Source organism: Pangasianodon hypophthalmus, chromosome 25 (assembly GCF_027358585.1).
Source record: "Pangasianodon hypophthalmus isolate fPanHyp1 chromosome 25, fPanHyp1.pri, whole genome shotgun sequence".
NCBI lineage: Eukaryota > Metazoa > Chordata > Actinopteri > Siluriformes > Pangasiidae > Pangasianodon > Pangasianodon hypophthalmus.
The window spans coordinates 6,243,894-6,268,559 of record NC_069734.1 but is presented as its reverse complement, the minus strand read 5'-3'; the positions used below and the strand labels follow the sequence as shown (position 1 = coordinate 6,268,559).

The following is a 24,666-nucleotide window of genomic DNA, read 5'->3' as shown; positions in this document are numbered from 1 at the left end:
AAAAAAAAAAAATAGTTGTATCCATTTTTCAAAATGACAAGAGGGACATTAAATGGGTAGATAATGAGGGCTTTGTTAGATGAATAGATATTAATTCTGGCAAGTAAAAGGACCCACAAGTAAACAAAGCAAATGGCTGCTATTACCAATGGCAAACTGTTTTTCTTTGTACATTTTAGTTGGTTTAACATTAACAGTTATGCGTAGAGACAAAGTGTGTCGCTTTGAGCTGGCATGTTTTCACATAGTCACATTCTTCACCAAATTATGTAAATTGATGTGCTCATAGGTGGTAATTTTAGATTGTGTACTTGGGAAAACTTGTTGCTCATCGAGTTGACTTATATCCTATTCTTCTGGCTTCTCTTCATGTTTGCATAAACAGTTTTTTTCTCAGGACTGGAGCTTGATAATGTCAGGATCATTTTTTTGTAAGGGTGTTATCTCTCCATTAGAGAAAGCTTCCAGCGTGTGGGTGGCTGATTCATCTTGAAACAGCCTTACAGCTTAAATGAGGGGAGATTACCATCATACTCACACACCTACTCGCCCACACTCTAGCTTGTAAATACCCATTTCACACTCTCTCCCTCTCCCATTCTTCCAGCATCCCTCTCTTTCCCATCTTCCTCCCATCCCATTTCTTATGTACTCGAGGGAATGCCCTTAAACAAAATGCCTTAGCAATGCCCCTCATGCTTGGTCTAACAGGTTTTGGTGTGTATTTCTATGTAGCACCGAATACTTGCGCTATCCTATCATTAAGAACAGCTGACAAACTCACAAGGACTCCAGAGTCCTGTGTTCCTAAGTACATCTCTCTGGAGTACTTAGTCATCTATGTATCACATCAAAATTTAATTAGTTAATTTCTTCCTGTGCAAATTTTTTGCTGATTTGAGGCAGAAGTAAATAGATGTGGGCAAAAGTATAATATATACATAACTAATTATCATGCACTGTATGTAACCTGATGTCCTTTTCAATAAAGTTAATTGAATTCTTGTAACCTTGTAGGGAAACTCTGCCGTAAGGTTTTATATATTACGTAGCACATGTAAAATTTCCCCCAGAATCCTTTTAAACCTAGATGGAACCTTTTTACAACATCAGCAAAAATGGTAGCTGTAGTAACTGTAACAACATTAACTAAAATAATGGTGGTAGTCAGAGCTGGTGTATGTAGAAACAGAAGTTGTATAATATACAAAGTTGTATAAGGCACCTGTCTCCGTCCATTCTCATGTCCAGCGGTCCATCTTTGCTGAGAGAAAAGCCCCTCTCTGCCATGTCCATCTGCATTGATGAGCAGCCAGCATCCAACAGGGCAGCATCTACACTCCTGTTTCCCAAACCAAGCCCGATGAACAGGTCCTTTAATTCACTGAAACGCCCAAGAACGGGCTTGACCTGGCCCCTTCAGAGAGGAAAAAAAAACAGAATGAGGCAAAGAACTCTTGAAATGTGTTGTTTTCAGTGACTTGTGAAATCCCAACCAGTGGCTTCAATAGGAGCCACTCCCCTGAAACTGCTCTATGGACCTTTTTGTGGACACCCAGAATTCTGCAAGAGCCGCCAGCAAGTCATCAGTTTGCACTCTGTTGATTTTATCCTCAGCTTTTGACTCAATAAACCATGGCATTCTTACTCATCACAAAGATCCTTCAGTATGGTCTTATGGAGACAAAAGAGTCCAAGTCACCTCAGGCAAACCAGTGAACCAACCAAACAATTTCTACCACTGCTGTGCTGATGACATCCAACTCTACCTGTTCTTTCCACCTCAAAACTCATCAGTACATCTTAGTCTAGTGAAAGACTGCTGAGAAGTAGCACTTCAGTGTTCTGTTTTCAGTTCATTTTTTTATTTATTTTTTTATTATCAAAAATGACCTGCTAGACCAACCAGTGGCTTCCAGATCCCCTGAGGCAGCCACTCCCCTGAGACTGTCCTGGTATCCATCTTCAGCATTAGACTCAGTGAAGCATTGCATCACAGGAACTGTTCAAGCCCTACTTCTTACGAAGGTCTTTCAGGGAGGAGGGGAAAAGAATACAAATCATGTCAGGTAACAACTTGGCCCTCTTCCCTTCTCTTGGTCCACCACATCAATAGGACCACTAACAAGCACAATCACATAGCTTCTAAAATTGATACAGTAATGACATCCAGCTCCACGTCCTTTCCCCAGAGAACTTCTCATTCACGGCACAGATTTCAGTATGCATCAGAGGATTTTCAGTATGAATGAAGGTCTACCATCACCAACTAACGCTATCAAAAGCAGAGCTTATCATTCCCACCTTTCAATTCAACACAACCTTACTGTGAAGCTCAGTTTGTCATTTTAGGAGAACCATTAACTAACACATGGTGACCGGTTACCCTTCACAGACCATATCGTAGCTATCTCTAATGCTCTTGCATAAAAATCTGGAAGATCTAGATTTGGAGTATGTTTCCTTGTCCAGACAGTCATCATCTTAGGACTGGACTACTGAAAATTTCTATTGGTTGAACAAGGGAATTGCACCGATAAATCTGACAAATCGTCCAAGATGCAATAGTGGATCTGGTTCTTCCATCGCGAAAATGTGCAAGTTATGGTCTTCTTCATTTTAATGACTTCCAGTCCTTGATGTTTGCCTACAGAATAACAAATGAAACATCATCTACTTGTTCAACGACACCCATCAGGTCCTGCATGCCATTCTAAACACAACAGTCTTTGTGTGAATGTCATGTATTCGCAGCCACCACCATGTGGTGTTACCTATATTCTTAGGCAAAAAGATTTCATCGAGCACCCTAAAGGGTCCTTCGGTTTGTCCCTCTGGGGAATCCTTTAAGGTCCTCGGTCTAACAGATGGTTTCCATTTGAGAAAGAGTTCCTATCAGAATCTCTATTCCTATCAGAATCCCTAAAAGTGTTAAGACTTTCTTCTAAGAGTTCCACAATAGTGAAATGAATTGTCTGGCTTTTGCATATTTGCTCTGCAGACTCTCTCACAACCTGAAATGACTGAAAACTCAGCTCTTTCAAAATTGCTTTTATATTGATGTACAAGCACCCTCTGTACTCTCACTCTGAGCATGGTTTTGTGTTTATTTTCTGTCTGTCCTCTTTTTATTCTTTGAAGTGACTGCTGACATGAGTTCCTCACTGTTATGCATATTACACTATTATTATCTCTTATTATATAAATAGTTTCCAATTAGCCTTACAAGATTGTATATAGAGTTTTGTTTGGCTGTTTGTACTGTTTTGTCACTAGTTGCTAGTATTCCTGAGCACTAGTATTGTCTTCAATGCTCACAATTAGTTGCGGCTCTCCATTCTTGCAACAGCTACCTTGCACTTGTTTCTGGTCATTGGCAGAAACTTACAGCATATGTTCATCTCCTTTAACAGCTAAATGCTTAGTTGTACTCTGCCTCAGTTGTAGGTACCTTTGTATAAAAGGTATGCCAAGTGCATAGATGTTAAGAAAGAATAAGGGCAAGATGGGGTAATAATGCCGAGAAAAGTACAGATCTCTGCACTAAATTCAGGGGAAACTCTGGCCTCATGCTGCTTGCAGTCTCATGGAGTCAGGAACGGAAAGCAAACTGTGACAAGTGCACTTCTGCTATAGTGTGGAGCTGGTTACCCAGTTGCTAAGGTCCTAGTGGGCGTCTGACTACTGCAGTTCATAAAGTATTGCTGAGAGAGAGAGAGAGAGAGAGAGAGATACCAAACCAAATAAAACCAAATAATATGCATCCCACAGGGAAGGTAACATTCCATTTGTTTATCACCTTGGAGACACCGAGTAAAAGAGAGATGGGGTGGGGAAAGAGATTTGCTGCAGCATCCAAGTTAATTCGGCACACTTCAACATGCACTAAGAGTATGCACCAATGCTTGCACACACTTTAACAGGTGTGTTGTTGCCAGAACTGGTTCAATTTTGCAGTGGAAGTGGAAATTAGAAGGCAACACTGGCATCTTTAATCATTCAGATTGTTACAGTGCAACTTTTTTCTGCATACACTTCCTCGTCAACTTCAAGCACTGGCAGGTTGATTGGAAAATATACTCAAATGAGTGGTCTGAGTCTTGCAGTCAGAGACAATAAGAGCACATTTGCTGCATTGTGATTTCTCCTCCTCTCTCTGTCACTCCCTCTTGCCGAACTCCTGCCCAATTGATGAGGAGCCATACATTTTTCATGTGACCTTTTGTAGGTTGGTGTGCAAATGAAGCACGACCCATGTAAGCAGCTACGGGTCACACAATTCAGCAAATGAGGAGCAGGAGAAGCAGGAGGAGAAAAAGGAGAATCTATATACAAAACTAGACAGGCATGATGTCTTACCTCAAGGCCAACCTGTTTTTAATCTGGCCATGCTCCCCATCACATACCACATCGGGAGATCCTTTGCCTTCTTGCCAAACATTCTACCATGATGCAAGGAAAGAGAGGGGAGTGGCAGAGGAAAGAAACTTCCTCCCTGTTCTGCATGAGCAGAAGTCCTTCTTCTCTCCCACACATTTTATCCGGGGGCTGTACCCATCAGGCCATGCAGTGCTTGTGCCTGTACGCCCACGAGCCAGCTTGAAAGATCAAGGGCAAGTCTGCACCCACAGCCAGGGCTTCCCTCGCTCCTCTCTCCCACCATTTCTCTCATTAATTTGTCAGAGAATCTATAGCGAGGCATTTTCCTGCTCGCCCACACACGCTCACGACGGGACCCACCATGGATCAGTGGGTTTGGAGAGATAGAAAACATGTACACGGGCAGCCACCTCTACCCTTTTCAGTGACAATATACAGACAATTTAAGGCCACAGAGGTGCCAAGCTTCTCCCTGAATCTTAAGCCCCTGATCTGATAGCTTTAATGCCTTTTTCTTCACCAGTTTATATCTCTTCAAGTAAAGCCCCAAGTGCTCAAACAATAAGAACATTAGCTAGGCTCAGACGTCACTTCCAGTGACAAGGGTTATGAGATTATCATGATACAGTTTTAAGATTTCCACCATGGCCTGAGGTTTAAACAAAAAAAACTCTCAAGGCTCTAACCTCTATTAGGTAGATAACTTTTGGTGTCTGGGAAAATTCTCAAATGATGTGGAGTAGGTAATCACTTCAGCATGACACAACAGAAGACCAATAGTGGTTTTCTTGAAGCCTGCTAGAACTTTGAACTTTGATAATAATAGATTGAAAATGTCAGTGAGCAATGGAACCTTTACAAATGCTTTGCTTGAATGATTTATTGGAAAATGGACCAATTGTGGCATGCCTTCAGACAGACCACTTCAAAAGGCTCAAACAAAAAATAAATTTAAAAGATTTGCATTTCTTCCTACAAATTGGTAATCAGCCAAACACCTATAGCATTCTCCCAATTAAAGCATTGATTTGGACTTTAGGTGGTTTTGATCACAGATATGTAAATGCTGAAGCCTCAATGGACAAAGCCAGACAAGTCAGCAGTGCTGAAAATTGGAAACAGTCAACTTTTCAAATTAAGTGCATTGAATTTAGAGCATTATCATGTTCTCCTCAAAAACACATCTGTGCAATACATAAGATTTGATTGTGGATTTGAGACTGAATACTGTTGCCATGGTTTTTCTAGTGTGTTTGTCATGATGTAAATTAATTATCAATACTAGCTAAGGTTAGCATGAGGATATGTTTGTCAAATTAGCTAGTTAGTTAGTTTTTTTGTGTGTTTTCTGTTATGTGAATTGAAAATACATTTGTCCTAGAATCTCTACTCTACTCTACTACTACTACTACTACTACTACTAATAATAATAATAATAATATTTCTAAAAAGTTAGGCTCAGTCAAAAATATCTACAGTGCAAACGTATGTATCTATATTAATATGTATTACATCATATGCAGAAATTTATCTGTCTGTAACAAAGTTAATTTTGTGAAAATTAGAAATTCAACACAATGCATGTCAGAGCAGATTTTATCCGATATCTGTCCATTAACATTACACTGGCTTACAGTCAAACCTGGCCCATTCCAACTGCTTGCAATATGGACTATTTGTGCCTTTAAATATAACAGAATTTGCATGATAATGATATACTAAAGCACCTTTCAGATGATATAACTGTTATTCTGTGCAAAAAAAAAAGGAGGGGTCTGTTTCTGGGCACTGAAAGTTAGAGACGGTGGGGGGAAAAATAAATAAATCACATAAAAATCAACTGCTGTGCATCTCTGGCTCATTTTACCCATGGAAGTAAACCTCAGTGATATGCCCTGCAACCGGCAGATCAATAACTGAGGAAAAAACACTGATTAAATTGGGAGAAAAACAGAATCCCCAGGCTGACATCCTGCCCCACCACTCTGCACCCTTCTCTAGGCTTTTCTCTCAAAAACACAAAGCAGATAACACTCCACATTCACACTGATGATTAAACAGCATTAAAAATGGAAATGCTTTGTACATGTCATGTAACTCATTTGCTTGTAAGTTTCTCAAAACAAACAAATAAACTAAAATTTATTTAATTACTGAAGTCAATAATTAGTTCATTAGTTACTGAATTTAAATGTAGTATAAAATGCCGGTACTATACTACATAACAGTTATTTTAAAGCAAACAAGTAAAGCAAATAAGTTTGTTCTGTTAAAACAATGATTGAAGATGATGGTGTCTAAATGTCTGATGACACTGACACAGCTTGTCGTGACACACACTGTCATGGCTGTTAAAGCCCAGTGTTTATGACACATCTATGCAGGCATTATGTCAAACGTTATTGTGTGGGATATTTGATAAATGGCTTGATGTAATTAATATGACAATGTGAGAGGCCACTGAAATGTGCACACACATGCACACACATTGTCCCCCTTACATATGATAACAGTCAGCAGTCATAAAACCCATAATTTCTCACTGTAACTAGTGACCATGGCAACATGTGACTTGGCAGTGTTATATTTCTTAAATTATTAGTTCAGTACATTAGTTTTATTCAGATACAGATGATATAAATAACTGTGTGTTTATATGTGAACACTAACCAGTGATGCGAAAAATATGTCTGAAATCACAGAATTATGGAAAATATATATATATATATATATATATATATATATATATATATATATATATATATATATATATATATATATAATGTGTATGTGTATATATATATGTACACATAGAGAGAGAGAGAGAGAGAGGAAAGGAAGAGAGAGACCTTCAAATGGTAAGGTTCTATCTGACAATTCTGTGATTTTTAACGATCTTGTACCATACACATTCGACACACAATAATGGAAAAGCAGAGGCAGCTTTTCAATTTTAAGCAATATTTTGGTGTAAAATTTATATTTTCTGCCATGTAAATAGCATGTAGATAACACGTTTATAAAATTACCTATTCTGTTCCCCAAAAAAGTCAGATAAAGCCCTATAATTCCAAGGTGTCGATATTCCTAAATAAAGAAATGTCATGAAAATGCCAAAATGCCTTTTTAAACTGTGATTTAGTCCAAATCCTTTGCTACTTCTGCTACTTTTAAACAGACTCTAAACTAGAATTATGGCAACACTGCTCCTCCAGACAACTGGCCCAAAAATACTGTATATGGAAATGTACTAGCTGTGACTTGTTCAGCTAAAGCTCAGATATATTTTGTGTGTATGTTTGTACAAACTACAACACAAATTTAAGGTATGTAGGGACATTAGTTGTGCTCTATTGGCTTTGAGCGTTGAGTTACGGGCATGTAGTGAGAAGTTCATACTGAAATTCCACACATCAGTTCTCAGACCTCAGATTTATCCACAGACATGTGCACTACTTGAACAGTTGTGAATGCAAAAAAAAAAAAAAAAAGAACATATTATATAACATCGCAGTGCAATTGACGGCAAAGAAAAAAAAGAAAAAATGTTATCTGCTTTGTAAGATTTTTTCAGGCCTAAAGGCAAGTGCTTGTCTTCAATAGGGTGAATAGGGTCTTCAATAGCACCCGGAAAACTAACTTAAGCGTCTGCGTAAGCCGACTCTGAATACAGAGAACTTTCCCTGTGACTTCGAAAATTGTAATATTTTCCAATCCAATATTGAAGCATACTTAAATTTGTGCTAACTGAGTAAACAAGATGAAGGTAAGATAGCTGCCTAACTGCCTAAATGACTTCCGTAAACTGAGATTTAGGTGCTCAGAAAGCTTTCAAAGTTGGCAACTGTTCATCTATTTATGTGAAATAAACCACTTATTGTAGTAGATTGTATTTATAGTTGGAAGCAAAGTTTTGATTGCCACGGCTGTAGAAAGTATTTGGCTTTCAGACCATTTTCCAGTTATTTTTAACTGTAGTGCTTGGGTTTTCTGAGGCATATAACTCTTCTACGCTTGCGCAAATCAGTGAGTCTTTTCAATTTAGTCTGGATTTAGATGATTTAGTGGCCAGCTTTAATGCCGGGTGTAATGACATCCTGGACCACACTGCGCCATTTAAAATTCTAAAATCAAAAGTTAGATCTCAGCCATGGCTAAATGCTGATAGCCGGTTACTTCGAGAAAAACAGAGAAAACCTGAGAGAAAATGGAAACACGATAAGATTCGGGTTCCCTTTGATATTCTTAGGGAGCGTATGATTTCTTATCAACAGTTTGTTAAAGCAGCACGCTATTTTTCGGATTTAATTGCACAGATCTCCTAAATAGTCCTAAAGTATTATTTTGTGCAAAAAATACAGTCTTAAACTCTGCCCTTGCCGCTTTTTGTGATAATTCAATGACAGCATGTGATTTTTTTTTTTTTTACATTTTTTTAAGGATAAGATTGTTACTATTAGATCTAGGATCTCTAATTTGAATCTGGATCCTGTTTATGATCAAGCTCCTCCTGGTTCTTCTAGCTCAGTCCATCTTGTTAAGTTTGAGCCTGTTACTCTCTCTTACCTGGTAGACATTATCCAGCATCTTAAGCCTGTTTATTGTTCAGTAGATGTTATTCCCCCTCATCTTTTAATTCAAGTTTTGGATGTTGTTGGATCTAGTCTTTATTCAGTAGTGAACAATAGTTTACTAGATGGTATATCTAAGCATGCCGTAGTGCAGCCTCTTCTTAAGAAATCTAGTCTTGACCCTTCAGTTTTAAATAATTATAGGCCGATTTCAAAAATAACTTTTTTATCTAAAATAATGGAGAAGGTTGTTTGTAATCAACTTTCTACATTTTTAAATGAAAAATAGGATTTTTGATAAATTTCAGTCAGGTTTTAGATTAAAACATAGCACATAATCCACACTTGTCAAAGTGTCTAATGATTTGTTGATGTTAAACTCAGGAAATTGTGGTTCTTAGTGCTTCTTGATCAGGGCGCGGCTTTTGATACGATAGATCACGGGATTCTCCTAGACCGCTTAAGAAGTGGTAGTGTTTGGCTCCTCTGATTTAGCCGAACAATTAATTAAACATCTTGGTCCTCTGACCACTAATTTATATACTCATGTGAGGAATCGTGGTGTAATCTTTGATTCAGATTTAAAATTTGACAAGCAGATTATTGCTGTGGCAAAAGGTAGCATTTTTCAACTCAAGGCCATTGCTATAATGAAAAATTTCCTGTCTCTTAAGGATATGGAAACTGTTATTCATGCTTTTAGTTCGTCTAGACTGGATTATTGTAATTTGGGGCTGTCAAACAATTTATCACCACGTCTACAGTTAGTGCAAAATGCAGCGGCTAGACTCCTGCGTGGCACTAGGAAGTACGCTAGCATTTCTCCTGTGATGGCTTCCCTGCACTGGCTTCCAGTTAAAAACAGGGTTCAGTATAAAGTGTTTTTAATTGTTTTTAAGGGTTTACATGGATTTACACCAGAATATATTACTGACCTTCTACCGCTATATCAAGCACCTAGACTTTTAAGAGTTTTCTTTTAAGGGTCCCAAAGTCACTCTTGAAATCAAAAGAAGATTGTGCCTTCTCTGTTGCAGCTCCCTGTCTCTGGAACAGCCTCCTTGTCCACATTAGATCTTGTGATGAAACTGAATCTTTTAAATCGCTGTTGAAGACTCAGCTTTACTCTGCTTCGTATAACTGTCTTTAAATTTATTTTAATAAATTGTGATTGATTGATTTATACAAGCTGACGCTGGCATGCTCAACTACTACAAAGTCCCCAACTCACTGCAGAACTTTCAGAGAGTTTTTAGGAGCTTCTTTTTTGGAATCCTGCCTTTTTATTGAGAAAGTCAACTCATTGACAGATATACATGTAGATCCTGCAGCTCTTTATAGATCCAGTTGGGTATCAATGCTTTGCGCAATACCTGGGAATGACAAGAGTGCCTAGCAACCCAGCAGGAGTGGGAGGCAGCGTTTCACAACTCACAGTGGTACAGAGAGAGTGGGCAGCACGGCAATGGGCGCTTTTGTCTGCAACCCAACATCAAAAACACCTGCGAGCCCAAACTCTGACTGAAACTCTCACAGAATGAGTAAATGACATACATATAATCGGCAGGAGCAAAGCTGCTGGCTTCTAAAGAGTGACTTTCACTTTATTCACCAATAATGCATCCATTATCAACAATAAAACCCATTTGTCACTGACAGTGCAACAAGCAAAGGTCATTGAAGCTGTAGCCTCTTAAAAGTCCTTTCAGCATCTACAGTGCCATGGCTTTCCTACAGTAATATTGTTTTCTTTCCTCTCTCCCTTCTCCATCTCTAGCTCGTTTCTCTAGCAGTGTCAGGTTCAGCTCCAACGTCTCTACATTTCTCCGCGGCTCTGTTAATTCACAGAACTATCAGGAATATGCAAAGCCCTTGCATAACAACTTGAAATTATTAACTTCTTTATCTGATTTAAACGACTCGCATAAGCTCTTAGATTATTAAACGCGCAAGCATCATTGGAGAAGTAGAAAATATTTCCGTGAGAACATATGCCAATGCATGCACGTGTGCTCCAAATAAAGCATTTTAATTGCTTTAAAGGACTGGTCTATTTATAATTGTGCAACCCACGATGCTGTTGTCATTTAAAGAAAAAGGTGCGCAGTAAGAACAGCATGCGTCTTGCCTGATTCGATCCCACTCGGTTGTGGCAAGAGGAAAAGTAGTAACTCTTTGCACACTGAGATCAAGTTTAAAACTTTGCTTTCTGCTCAAGTCTCCATTGGAAAATGTCTCTAGAGCTAAAGGGGCTAATGGTTCCAGCCAATCTCAAGGGATCTGGGATTTGGAAAGTTTAGAACCTCTGAGTATGAAACAACCATCTGAGCAGATTTCTAATTTGAGCAGTATCAGCATCTCAAGAGATCTGAATCGGAATTCTGTACCATCATTTCAAAACGGTGCAAATAGTGCAAAGTCAATACAAGAAGCATATTTTAAGCAGACTTGCGGGTTTCTGTTTGTATATGATATGCTTTAAAACGAGGATGGTTGGACAACTGAAAAGGTTCTTTCTTTTTATGCAGTATTTCATTCTTCAGTAATATCCTTGGTCAGGGGAATTCACCTAAAATTTGTGAATTCCCTGGTTACGAAGTCTGGATAAGCAAATAACATGACTGAATAGCGAGTGAACAGTTCCCTTTTAATGCCTATCCATTAGTGATTAGTTCACGGTTATACATAAGACATAAAATTGAAATGATTATATTTTGTTTCACACTGGTGCTTTGAACTGTTTGGAATAAATATTCACCTTTAAACATGCTGTTTGTGCCGTTGACTTTTTTTAACTAGCCGTGTGTCACTTCACTAATCAGACCAGAGAGGGTAAATGAACTAAAAAGCTAGAGAAACCTGTAAAAACTCTTTCTGCATGAGATGCGTTCAGGTAAATAACCTACATAAATGCATGTCTGACTGGTCATGTCATGGAGTTCCTTCTCAAGCACACATCACCCTGCCTTTGTTTTGATTTCTTATCAGTGGTTTGTTCCCCTAATGTGTGCGCCTGTACTGAGTTCAGTCATTGATTAGTTTGGTTATTTCTCTCTCGATTGTATTCATGCTTCTCGATTGTATTCATGCATTTCTGAGCCCATTGTTCCCTTGTTCTAGATTCTGGTTTTCCAACTCTTGCATGTGTGATCTATTTTAATCCTTTTTTTAAAGAAGTGTCTTCATGTGTGTTGACCCCTGCATCAAACTATGACTATGATCCTTGGATTGCCCACAAATAAAGCCCACCTTGAGTACAAGCACTTGTGTCCTGTCTTCATGATCCGCACATTACAGATCGCGACAAGCCGCAACAGAGGATCTGCTACAATAAATGCAATGTTTCACGTTTAGAAAACGTTGATTGGTTCTACATTATTTTTTGTGCTTGGTTCAATCCAGTAAAATTCTTTGCTTGGTCCACATCTGGACCACGGCTCACCAGTTGACGACCCCGATCTAGGTCTTACATCCACTTTCAGAATAAATGAAGCAGTAACCAAATACCTCTCCTGGGCACGTTTTAGAAACTGAGAGCTTTTTATATCCGTACGTGCGCTAACTTACTGTGAGCGTCCATTTTTCCCCAAGCTCAAGCAATTGCATAAATGCTCTTAGATCAGAAATAGTATGTTCTTAGAAAGTCAGAAAATACAGTATTCCCTGTTGGCATGAGTAGCACAAGTTCTAAAATATTTTATCAGAATGGCCTATTATTCAATTTATCCTTTTGAGAAAATATTTAAAAAGGAATATTTGGTGATTTCTGGAAAGTCAGGTTTATTTAACGAAAGTACAATTTCTTGTCATAACCCAAAGGTTGATAAAAACATGCAATGCAGGGTGATTTGAAGTCAAATAAGGATAGCAAATGAATGCTAAAGAAAAATCATTGGGCTGGATTAATTAGTACAAAGCTGAAAACATCAAGGTTTCTCACCCCAGCTCCCCCAGCTCCCCCAGCCCCCAGCCCCACCCCCCAAAAAAAAATTCTATACACTGAATTATGAATTTGCAAAGCAGTAACACACTGCCTGAAACCAACCTGAGAATAAGTCTGTTGTCGTCACCAGGTTTGCATTAGAAAAAAAATGACAAAGGAGCTTTTCAGTGTAAGCTGTTAAGCCGGATGCATGCTTGAGTGTCCACTTTGAATAATCAAAAGGCAACAATTTCCTGCTGGCATAATATAACCCTGACCCCTGACCGCCTCACACAACACCAATCTATAAATGTTGTCCTCAAATTCATTTCTCGTCTCACAGCCAGTGAGCAAGAGAGCACAGACAGAGGGGGATTAGAGATGTTTGCTTGCGGAGGACAAACTGAATATGTTATGTGTACACTGCATGCGCCAAGCTTGCTGTAGGATTATTACTCATTAATAAAATATGTGCATCCTACTGAAAAGTAGAAATTGCCCTCTTCCTGATGCTGTCCTTAGCAGCTTATCAATCAAGCAAGTTGGATAGATACCGCTGTGTAGCTTTATCCATTAGTGTGTGTGTGTCGAGTGTGAGAGACGTGCTGTTTCCTAAGCAAATCAAGCATGAAGCCTTCCCCTGTACTGCCCTGCTCGGACACCGCACCTACGTCACTGCAGTCAAAGACAAGATGCTGATTGACTGCTTTCAACAGGGGAACGCTGGCAGAAAATATCTACAGAACAAGTCCTGTCAGGCACACATAGATCCAACACACACAATCACAAGCAAGCACACAAATAAAGCCATACACAAAGGACTAGGGTGCACTGCCTTTAACGAGAGCATGTCTGCCACTGGAAGATTGAACTCTAACAAGATTTTTTTTTTCCCCCGACCTTGAAAAATTGAGCTGCTGGAAAAGGCTTCATTTGCAGAAAATCAAGAAAACATTAACCACTTGCATAAGCCTTGTAGCTGTATTTATTTGGAAGCTGCATGAGATATACTGTGTATGTGCCATATGACCATTTGGACCATTTGGCATTTATCACTTATAAAAACATTATAAAAACATGGCCATTCAGTATATACACACACAACATATACTGTGCCTTAGTAACTGCTGAAGTGGCTCAGGACAGAAGGTACTGCTGTCATCTCTGACGTGGCTGTTTTTGTTTGACGTGTGCCTGTGTGTGTGTGTGTGTGTGTGTGTGTGTGTGTGTACTGTTTTTGAGTCTAATTAAGAAAAATATGACATGATGTAAAAAGTGGTCAAAAATGTAGCAAACTGTGCAAATCCAAATAAAGATGTGTTGTCCTGGATAAATTTAAGTGAATAAGGAGAGAACAGGACAGGCTAAAGGATATGAGGAAATATGATAGGGAAAGGGAAAGGGAAAAAGAAAGGGACAAGGAAAAGGAAGAGAGATCAAGGCTGAAAGATAGGAGGATATATGAGGAGAGGGAAGAGGAAAGGAAAGGGGAAAGGAAAAGGGAATTGGGAAAAGAAGGAGAAAGAGAAGAGGGACAGAGAAGTGGAGGGGAATGGGATTGGGAAGGGGAAGAGGAAAGGAAAGGAGAAGGAAAAGGGGAAGTGGGAAAAGAAGGGGAGGCGGGGAGGAGAAGCAGAGGTGAAGGGGAAGGAGAAACGATGGTGAAGGGGAAGGGGAATGGGGGGTGGATGGAGAAGGGGCAGGGGAAAGGGAATGGAAAGGAGAAGGGAAGGGGAGGGAAAGGAAAATGTGAAAGGGTATGTGAAGGGGGATAGGAAGGGAAGGGAATGGAAGGGAAAGGAAAAGAAGGGAATGGGAAAGGGAAAGCCGAGAGAAAACAGAATGAAAGTTAAAAAAGAACAGAAGGGATCGGAAGAGAAGTTGAAAGAGAAAGGAACAGGAAACAAAAGGAAGAGAAGAGAAGAGAAGATGGGAACACTGGGGTGTGTGGGCCGTGTAACACAGGCCTGCGTACATTTGCTAGTTGCTAGTTTACTTCAGCTCCTCTCACTCCTTGCATGAGTGGGAGTCTGAGGCCCAATTGTCATGGTATACATAGCTGCTGATGGAACACCTTGTCATAATATTCTCTCATCTCTCCCCCTCCCTCTTGCTTGTTTCACGTGTTCCTGTGACTGCAGCAGTTCCCCTGAGATAGGTTTCCCCGGCATCGACGTAAGAGAAGGCTCTCTACCCACGCTGCAGAATCAGGAACATCTCATTTCCATCCACCCTCATATACTCCCTCGCTTGCACGAGGCTGAACGCCTTCTCTTTCTTGTCTCCCCTTTATTAACCACTATTTCTCTCTTGCCGGCTCTCTTCCCATCCTCTCGGTCTCTCTCTCTCATTCTCTCTCATCATCATCATCATCCTCTCCCCCGAGCTGAAAGCAGGGAGAACCTGCGTGGGTGGCAGCGTCTCTCCCTGTCACTGAAGCCTTAGGCCCACATTGACAAATGAGGCATCGGGGCTTCTCTACTGAGCGTGGGTGTGAGTGGGGTTTCTGAATCTCTGCAAACACAGCAACCCTGGCTGCTAGTTAAGTGATGTACACAGAAGATGGAAGGAGACTTTGGGTGGGTGTGAAGACAGGGAAAAGACTTATGGTCCGTCTATCTTCAGTAAAGAAGATAAATGCAATGCCAATGCTGAATACACAAACTGCAGCTCCGTTCTTACCGCTCTGCTTTTAATCAAGCCCTCAGCATCCTCAAACTAGCAGAACTATCTAAAGCTATCAGTGATTGTTTAGCATATAAAGGATGGAAGCACAGGTCTCTTAACATAATATATAAAAATCAGTCAATACAAACAATTAATAATTCAGGCCATGCAAATATAGATAACTGCTATAATAACAGATTTGTCTACAATATGACATACAAATTGGTACTGTACCTTCATTAAGACACCAAAGAGTAACAGAACATGCAAATCTAACAAGTAAAACTTTTTAACGAGGAAAAAAAAAAACTCACGGGTATTCCTCTGCTAGCTGCTGCGCAAAGCCAAACGCCACAGGATCACGATCCACAGCCACCAAGGTCACACCTGGTACAGATCTCAGGATGGCCTTGCTGTGACCTCCACCGCCGAAGGTCATATCTAAGACAACCTGTGTCAAGGAAATGAAAGTCTTCAGTGAAATGCAATGTGGAGTAATGATAGAGCCACTCTTTAAAAGGAAAATCCACCATATTTATAATCAATATGATGATCAATATGATCATCAGTAGTGCAAAAGATTTAGTTTATTATTAAATTCTGAGTTGATTTATTTTTTTTTTAAACTTTTTTCATAAACAAGTTGGTCTATTCACTTTGGTTGACAGTTTCCTACATTACCCACAATGCAGTTAAACTAGTTACTGATATTGGTGCTAGAGAGATTTACGTCTTGCTTCATCTCTACCCAAAGAGAGTGATGCAGCAGCGCTTTAGTCCTTCAGTCTGCCTAGCCCTCTCACTTACTCATCTGTACACGCTGCTCAAACAGATCAGCTTCTAAAGTACTCTGAGTCCAGCTTTTGCTGTCTCCACTACTTCTACGTTGGATTTCTCACTAATGTGGAAAATGGAAAATGGTGAATGATAAAAGAAGCTCTTACACTTTCGTGTTTTCAAGAGCAAAACAGTGAAACCTAATCTGTATCTGATGTTTGAGATCACTGAAATTTTTTCTCCTATTAAACACCATTGTAAATGAATTAACAACAGCAATGTGACATCACATAACCTCTAACGTCTCGCAGCAATAATGAAAATACAGCATCAACCAGCACATCACAAATAGTTCGATATAAACATATTTAATGTGTTTCTTTGCAGTCATCATCATTGCAGTTAAATGACATTCATTTAGCAATGACAAAGATTTTCCACATGAACACACACTATATGGCCAGGTAGTATGTGAACACATACCCATTACAATCATATGTGCTTGCTGAAAATCACATTCCAGAGTTTGTCTCCCCTTTACTGCTGTAACAGCCTCCACTCCTCTGGACAGCCTTTAAGCTATATTTCGGAATGTGGCTGTGAGGATTTGTGCCCATTCTTCCACAAGAGCATTGGTGAAATCAGGTTCTGATGGCAGGCGAGAAGGCCAGGCATGCAGTTGGTGTTCCAATTTATCCCAAAGGTGTTGAATGGGGTTGAGGTCAGGACTCTGTGCAGGCCACTCAAGTTCTTCCACACCAACCTTGTTAAACCATTTCGTTATGAACCTCAATTGCACAGGGCCATTGTCAGGCTGGAACAGGTTTGGGCCTCTTAGTTCCAGTGAAGTGAATTCTTGAAGCAGCAGTATACAAAGACATTCTAGACAATTGTGTACTCCCAACTGCTCCCACGTGGCAACAGTTTGGGGAAGACCCACGTATAGGTGTGATGGTCAGGCATCCACCACATAGTTTTGGCCACATAGTGTAGGACACAAGATGTCATCATGCCTCTGAGGTTTCTCAGAACTTTGCTAACAGAAACTTGAAGAAAGTTCCTTGGTTACTGTGAGGATATCAGCTGATTCTCAGAGCTCCGAAGTCAGTAACACTTCAAAAAAGTAGGATTAGTGCATCCTTAAAATAATAAGCTAAATATCAAATCTATAAAGTTGTATGACATGTGCAATATACATTATACTGCAAGCCATTATTTAGCAATAATAATTCCGCCTCATTTCTCCATTTGCTTTCTCCTACATTACAGCTTGTCCTACTCACAAATACAACCCTCCAACTCACATTGGTGCCTAATAACTACCCATATTTCAAGCACTGAGAATAGATTGAGAGGTATCACAGACAAAGGCATGTCATTAGCGAGGAAGCAAACTGAGTGTTTAGTGTCTTTAATAGCTATTGGCTTTTATTGATCTGTGTGTCGATTTTGAATTTGATTTAGTCAATTCCATTCTGGTAAAGTGGAAAGATCCCTTGCGTTCCCTGGGTTACTTATGTCCGAATGGTCATATTCAAACAAAACCAAATGAGCACTATTGAACTGAAATATTCTTCAAAAATCAAATGTAAAATAAAGGCTTACACAAGTTATAAGTGCAGTGTTTTAGCACTCCATACCATTTAGTCATTTGTTGTAATATTTGAAATGTAGGTCTGCTTCAGAGATGCGTGTCGCTCTGATCTCACAACTGATCTGAAATGTGACGATGACTAGCTCAGTGCTGTGGACACCAGTGTGAAAAGCTCACTCTGAAAGGTTACAAACTGCATTTGTGCATTTACCCATTTTATCGCTTTTTCTCTCTCGCACTCAAACACTCCAGACATGCTGTCCTCTTTTCTCTTCCGAAAAGTCAATGTATGAGTCATGGTCTCTCCTGCTGAAAAAGCTTTGGTGGGTTTTAAGAGATGCTCCTGTATGCGTTCACACAACCTGTAAGCCTCATACTGCACAGACGCTCCAGCAAATATAATGACACTGAAAAGTAAAATCCCTGCAGAGGAACAAATATTTACAATAGGCTTGGTTGCTCTCCAGACTCCTGATGTCTCACTTGGCTAAGCCTGGTTTGAGAGTTGATTATAGAGGCGCTTATCATTTCAGAATTCAGTGATGTGTCTGTAACTGGGGCCTTTAACTGAGGTTCTGGTTAGGTTGTACAGATCCGATCATGTAGTGACTGACACAATGTGGGTAATGCACGGGAACAAATTGTCCTAAGTATGCTGCCATCATGCCTGTTTTGCATCACATTTTGCATAACTTGGCAACAGTGGCTCCGAGAGAGTCCTGTCCCTGTTCAAATCATAACATTTGTCTCGAGTGATCCAAATACAGATGGATGGCACTTAGTACAAGTGTACGTGGATCAACGTGTCTTGGAGACACAGTGTGATCAGATTAGTCAAACCATTTTCGGAGATGGTCATGCATATGGCCACATAACATCTATAGTGTGAACACTACATCGCCAGTAATCAGGGTAGAGCAGCCACAACCATTCCTTACATAAAAGCACCACGAAAGTAAAAGCCGTCATCTACTTTCTACTATTCATATTTGTGTATACTTGAGAGTTAATGAATGAATATTGCTAGGAGAGAGAAAAGGGGGGAAAAAAAAGTCAATCAAGTGCCATTTTCCCACTGCAATTAAAATTTCTTCCTTTTGATGGCCTGCATGGTTATGTGTTTGACATGCAATATTGCGAAACAATGAACAGCAAAGGTTATACTAAATGTCAGTTTTAGCCTTTATTGTCACATGTGGTGGTCTGGGAAAACCCACTGGATAGCACTGTGGCTGAATTCAAACAGGCAACAGAAGTGTAAAAAGTGGTTCAAAATAGGGTTTTTCTGCTTGGAACATACACTATATGGTCAAAAGTTTGTGGACACCTGACCATCACACCCATATGTGTTTTTTCAACATCCCATTCCAGATGTAGTCCCCCTTTGTTGTTATAATAACCTCCACTCTTCAGGGAAGGCTTTCCATAAAATTTTGGAGTGTGTGTGTGGGGATTTGTGCTCATTCAGCCACATGAGCATTAGTGAGGTCATTGTTGTCACTTTTCTATAATATATTGCACCAACACCTTGGAGAATGCTATTTCTTTCTACTGTATATTTGTAAATAGCTAGAATGACAATAAAGCTCCCTCTCTCTTCCTGCCAAGATCATGTTGGGTAAGGAGCTAGTTAAACAAATGTGTTGAAAAAAACAACTGCTTAAAGATGTCTAAAACTAAAAAATAATGGATAGTTACGTGCCGTAGCAAAACAAACGTAATTCTAATAAGTCTGCTCAATATTCTTGCACTGCAGTCGAAACCTTTACACACAAATTTTCTCCCTTTTTACTTTTGGGTCTGGTGTCCATTAATATTCAAACTTCATGAATGTTCTACCTGCCAGAGTCCCACAAGCTTCATATCTGACCAAATGCATGCACACCTCCAACTTGCACACCACAACAGTGCTAATCTACGCATTAATTTTAATTAAATTCAAATTTATTTATAATAGGCATTGTCACAAAGCAGATTTACAGCAATATGGATGCAGATTTAGATCCCTAATGAACAAGCCAGAGGCAACAGTGGCAAGGAAAAACTCCCTGAGATGACACGAGGAAGAAAACTTGAGAGGAACCAGACTCAAAAGGGAGCGCATCCTCGTCTGGAAGACACTGGATAAAGGAATTACAGAGCCTTACAATATACAGGTACTGAAGAATAAACAGTACTGAGTGTGTTGAATGGACGTTCAGTATGAGCAAACTGTGAATAAAGGTCCTGGGATGAACATCTTAATGATTATTGCAGCAGTTCTTAGAAAGCATAGTATCCAGGGGAGATTATCCACTGAAGTGGGAAGTACAAGTCTTTAGAGTATCTATGTGTGACCATCCACAACAGCAAAAGGTGACTAACAACTGCATAAATATAACCAGATATGCCTTTGTTTCTTATATGTCTTCATGCAGACATAGGCCATAATGAATATCCAAATAACAACTTTGGTATTCGAAGACAAGCGGTTAAGCGGGTATTTCAAATACCTGTGCACACCCCTAGTAATAACTGGAACTGCACTCAGGAGCCATGAAAGCAACTGGAGTAAATAACTATCCATCAGATCAGAACACCTAAAATGGATGTTGATATTTTGCCTGTCTCAAAGGGGCCTGTGAAAAGGTTAAAACCAGAATAGTACTGATTATTTGTCAATATTCAAAGCTCCAATATTAGGATTATATCAGTGAAATGACATCAGTCCACCCTTAATTCTGTAAAACGCACAATTAAATAGTATTTTCCCCCTTTTAGAATGAAAAGTGTTGGTGAATCTCTCAAATAAATTCCCATTAACATTAGTTCCTAGAAAGGAAAGAGCCAAAAAAAAGGTTCTAATCATCTTTTTCATCACAGAGATGTGAACTATATTTCCCCCTCTTGTATCAAACACCTGCTATGATAGCCATCTCCTGGTCTTTATTTCTTCAGATGTTTAATCCATTAATACATTCTAATAGCTGCTAATAGTCTCTCGTAACAGCGATCCCATTCAGCAGGGCTGCTGTTCAGAGAAAACAATCAAGAACTACAAAGCTATCTTTGCACTCGCTTGCAATCATACGGTGATTAACTTCTGAAACGGGCAAAATCCTTCCAGGCAGCCGGCACAGGCCGAGAGTTCCACTCCAAAGACGACGTAATTAGTCGCCTCTAATGGATACATGTCCTTACATTGTTTTGTACACACTGCAGGGATGTTGCAAAGGATCTCATGAGGCATGAGTTTTAATTTAATTGTAGTCAAAGAGTGCAAGTATTTATTTCCAGGAGAAAACTGGGAGTGCGTGTGTGTGTGTGCGAGTTTGTCTGCATACCCGTGTGTATGTGTGAGTCGCTCCCTCTTTTATTTGCAGCTGTTAAACAAACATCTGAGGAAGTTAAATTCTTGGCAATTGAAAGCCAGAGGATATGGCACTCAGAAGCCGTGTGATAGATGTTCCTCATTTCATTTCCTTGATCCTTGCTCCAGTTTTCTCTCATCTCTTGAATAAACCAACTTCGGAGCCGACTGATGCAATAAACATACGTGCTGTTCATTATGCTACCCTACGTGAGGTCAGACTGCCCTTATTACACAGTGTCCATAGCAACCATGAAACTGTCACATCCCTTGCCTCGCTTCGTCATGACCTTATTTCATCAGGACAATTTAGAAATTGAGAAAGCATACAGAAACATATATTCAAACTTTTGTTTTGAATATATTCAAACTTTTTTAAGTTTTAAACAAAAACACTTCCAGTTTTAATGAAGATATTTGAGTACAGTCTCAAACCATTAATCAAAACAAAAACTGTGGACATCATTCTATCTTATTTATCTTCAAAAGTAGTTCTTTGCTGCCTGCAATGGATTGGCATCTCATCCAGGGTTCCTCCAATGTTCCCAGCAGGGAGTGGGCCAAAAATGCCAAAAAAAATAAATAAATAAATAAATAAATCATCCTGATTCTGGATGGCTTTTCTCTGATACACGATATGTATATAGGTTTGCTCACAAACTGACAGCAATACAGCAGTGCTGCATTAAAAAGAACCTGTTTGATGATTTATATTATGTCTACAAAATACATTTATTTTATTTTTTAATATTTAAAAAATATTTTTTATTAATAGAAAGTAAAAAAAACGATTTAACATTGAAAAGATGATTTAAAAAAAAAAAAACAGCTTGTAATTAAAGCACAAAAAAATAAAAATATCCACAATACCTCAGAAAAGAACAGTATAACAATTTATCCCAATATCAGTATTATATCATCATATCACCCAGCCATAATTCCTAGGATAGGCTCTGGATCTGAATGAATGAATGAAAGTTTTTCTGATGCTTTGCCAACAGGAAATTTCAACAATCTCTGAAACATCTAGAAAAGAATGAATGAATTAAAATGTAACTGGCACATCTATGCAGGCCTTAGGTTTTAGAAAAGCTTTCCTAGCAGTCTTCCTCTACCTGCTTTTCGATAATACAGTTTCTGCCTGTGCCGTCTGGACTTGAATGCCACAATCTTATTGTCCAATTGATGACTCACTTAAGGGCTGTTGATTCAAGTGTCATTACACATAAGAAATACATCAAAATAAACGTCTTTGCACCATGAAAAATAGAAGAGATGACGCACATCCAGGTTTATGGATGTTAAATCTTTTCACTTTAGACACCAAAAATTATGACTTCGGCCTCTTCTACTATGTTACACATTGCTACACAGTTAAGTTTTTTTTTCTTTTAGCAACTAGATGTTAAGAAGCATGGGGATCAATAGTGACGTCGGTAGAGAAGTGTGTGCGCATGTGTGCGTTTGTGCATGTGTGTGTGCAAGCTGGTTGAGGAGGTGATCGATGGCAGGCTGAGTCTCCCTCTCGTGTCTGAGACTCAGGCAGCAGATGGGGAGGGAGAGTGGGCCAGCATGATGAGTCACAACCAGTGCCATCAGCACGCCTGACGCTCCATTCAATACCACAGAAGAATATGAATATATGAAAAAGGGATAAATAAGAAAACAAGAACACAAACAGGGAAACCGCATGCTTGGTTGAAATCCTCAATTGTCAGAAAGGCAAGAGACATTTATTTTTGCACACTTAGCAGACGCTTTTATCCAAATTGACTTACAATTGAGCTGAGCTGATCAAGGTTAAGGGGCTGGCTCAAGGATCCAACAGTGGTAGCTCCAGGATTTGAACTCCTAACCTTCCGATCAATATCCCAGAGCATTAATCGCCAAACCACTACGGCCAAGACTAGTTTGGCTACGTTCACATTACAAGCTTCTTTCCACAATTTCGAATTTCTTCTCTAATTGGAAATGTCCATTTTGACGGTTTACATTCGTAACTGCAAGTGACCCATATCCCCCAAAATCCCCCATATACACACTGATATCTTGGGAAATTCAAACACTACTCAGTTGCAGTAGGTGCCTTCCAATTTTGCTCGATCATCATCAAATATCTAGCATATATATCTAATTACTGCTGTGCCACCTTGCTGACATTGGATGATGATGGATGACAGTGATGCACATGTGCGTTGGGAAAAAGCCACTGATCTGACCGTTGTCATTTATGCCATATGGCCACTTATTAGATATGTTTCCTATCAAGGACAACATATAAAGCGGCTCAGGTGTGATTTTTGCATCCAGGCAATCCTGAAAAAAAAAGAGATCTTAAGGCAGAAAATTGGATTGGTGCTACTTGATAATGTGAACTTGGTCACCTGGTAATGTGAACATAGCCTTTTCCAGATATGTGGACATGCATGGTAAGACCACCAAAGTAAAGAACAAAATGGACCAAATTAAGCAAAGAGGTGTGAGCAGAATCCTATTTTAACTAATTATACATTAATTAGTTTTAATATAATTCTACACTAATTATAGATATTCCATCAAATCACAAAAATCTAATAAGTTCTGGCTACAATGATTCTCTCTTTCGGCTTCTCCCTGTTTGGGGTCGCCGCAGCGGATCGCCTGTCCGCATATTTGATTCTGGTACAAGTTGTACGCTGGATGCCGTTCCGGACACAACCCTTCCCATTTTTTGGGCTTGAGACCGGCACTGGGAGTGCACGGCTTCATGCAACCCTCCAGTGTCTGGCGTTGGTTCCCTGCCGGGAATCCAACCCAGGCCGTGGCGGTGACAGTGCCACATGCTCGCCACTAGTCCAACAGGGAACCTGCTGGCTACAATGATAATTCCATATAAATCCTACAGACATTTGACCACTCGTTCCTGAGATATTGTCCTAAAGAGAATGGACAGATGGCAGGATGGATGGACCTTTAGGAAATTTTTTAAAATTTTAAAAAGTCTTCTGTGATCTCCAACTGATCTGGCCTGAGATAGACCAGAAGCTTTCAGCTGGATGTAGCTAGGTTCAGTCTGTGGAGTCTAGTTCTTGCAATGGATGGAAACACCAAAAAGGTTTCTGTAGGCAGGACTATCTTCGACTCTACGGTGCCTCAACTGGTATACTTCAAATTTGGGGAAAGGAATACAGTTCAACAGGTCAAAGGGTAGCAAGGCCTTGGAGACTAATTATGGTTTTGTTTTGTTTTTTTGTTTGTTTTTGTAGTGGCTCTGCATTCTTTTAATTATCCACCAGTGTCAACCCATCATCTGCATTGTGAAGGAGTGCAAAGCAAAGTGAAGGAGGGCTGGGAACCTGAGAGACAGCATAAATTCTACCCATGGCTCTCCAGCCCAGTTCAATTACAGCTCGATGTCTAAAATGTC

General features: G+C 39.6%; 1 protein-coding gene across 3 annotated transcripts in view; it reads right to left on the bottom strand.

The window, feature by feature from the left end:
• Positions 1-24,666, bottom strand: part of mettl15 (methyltransferase like 15) — a 74,841-nt gene that overhangs the window by 16,606 nt on the left and 33,569 nt on the right. For all 3 annotated transcript variants that reach the window (XM_026937394.3, XM_026937396.3, XM_034299693.2), the window contains exons 3-4: positions 15,855-15,991; positions 1,226-1,417 (exon numbers count right to left, since the gene is read on the bottom strand). In XM_026937394.3, coding sequence (XP_026793195.1) covers positions 1,226-1,417; positions 15,855-15,991 — 329 coding nt within the window. The remainder of the gene's footprint in view (positions 1-1,225; positions 1,418-15,854; positions 15,992-24,666) is intronic.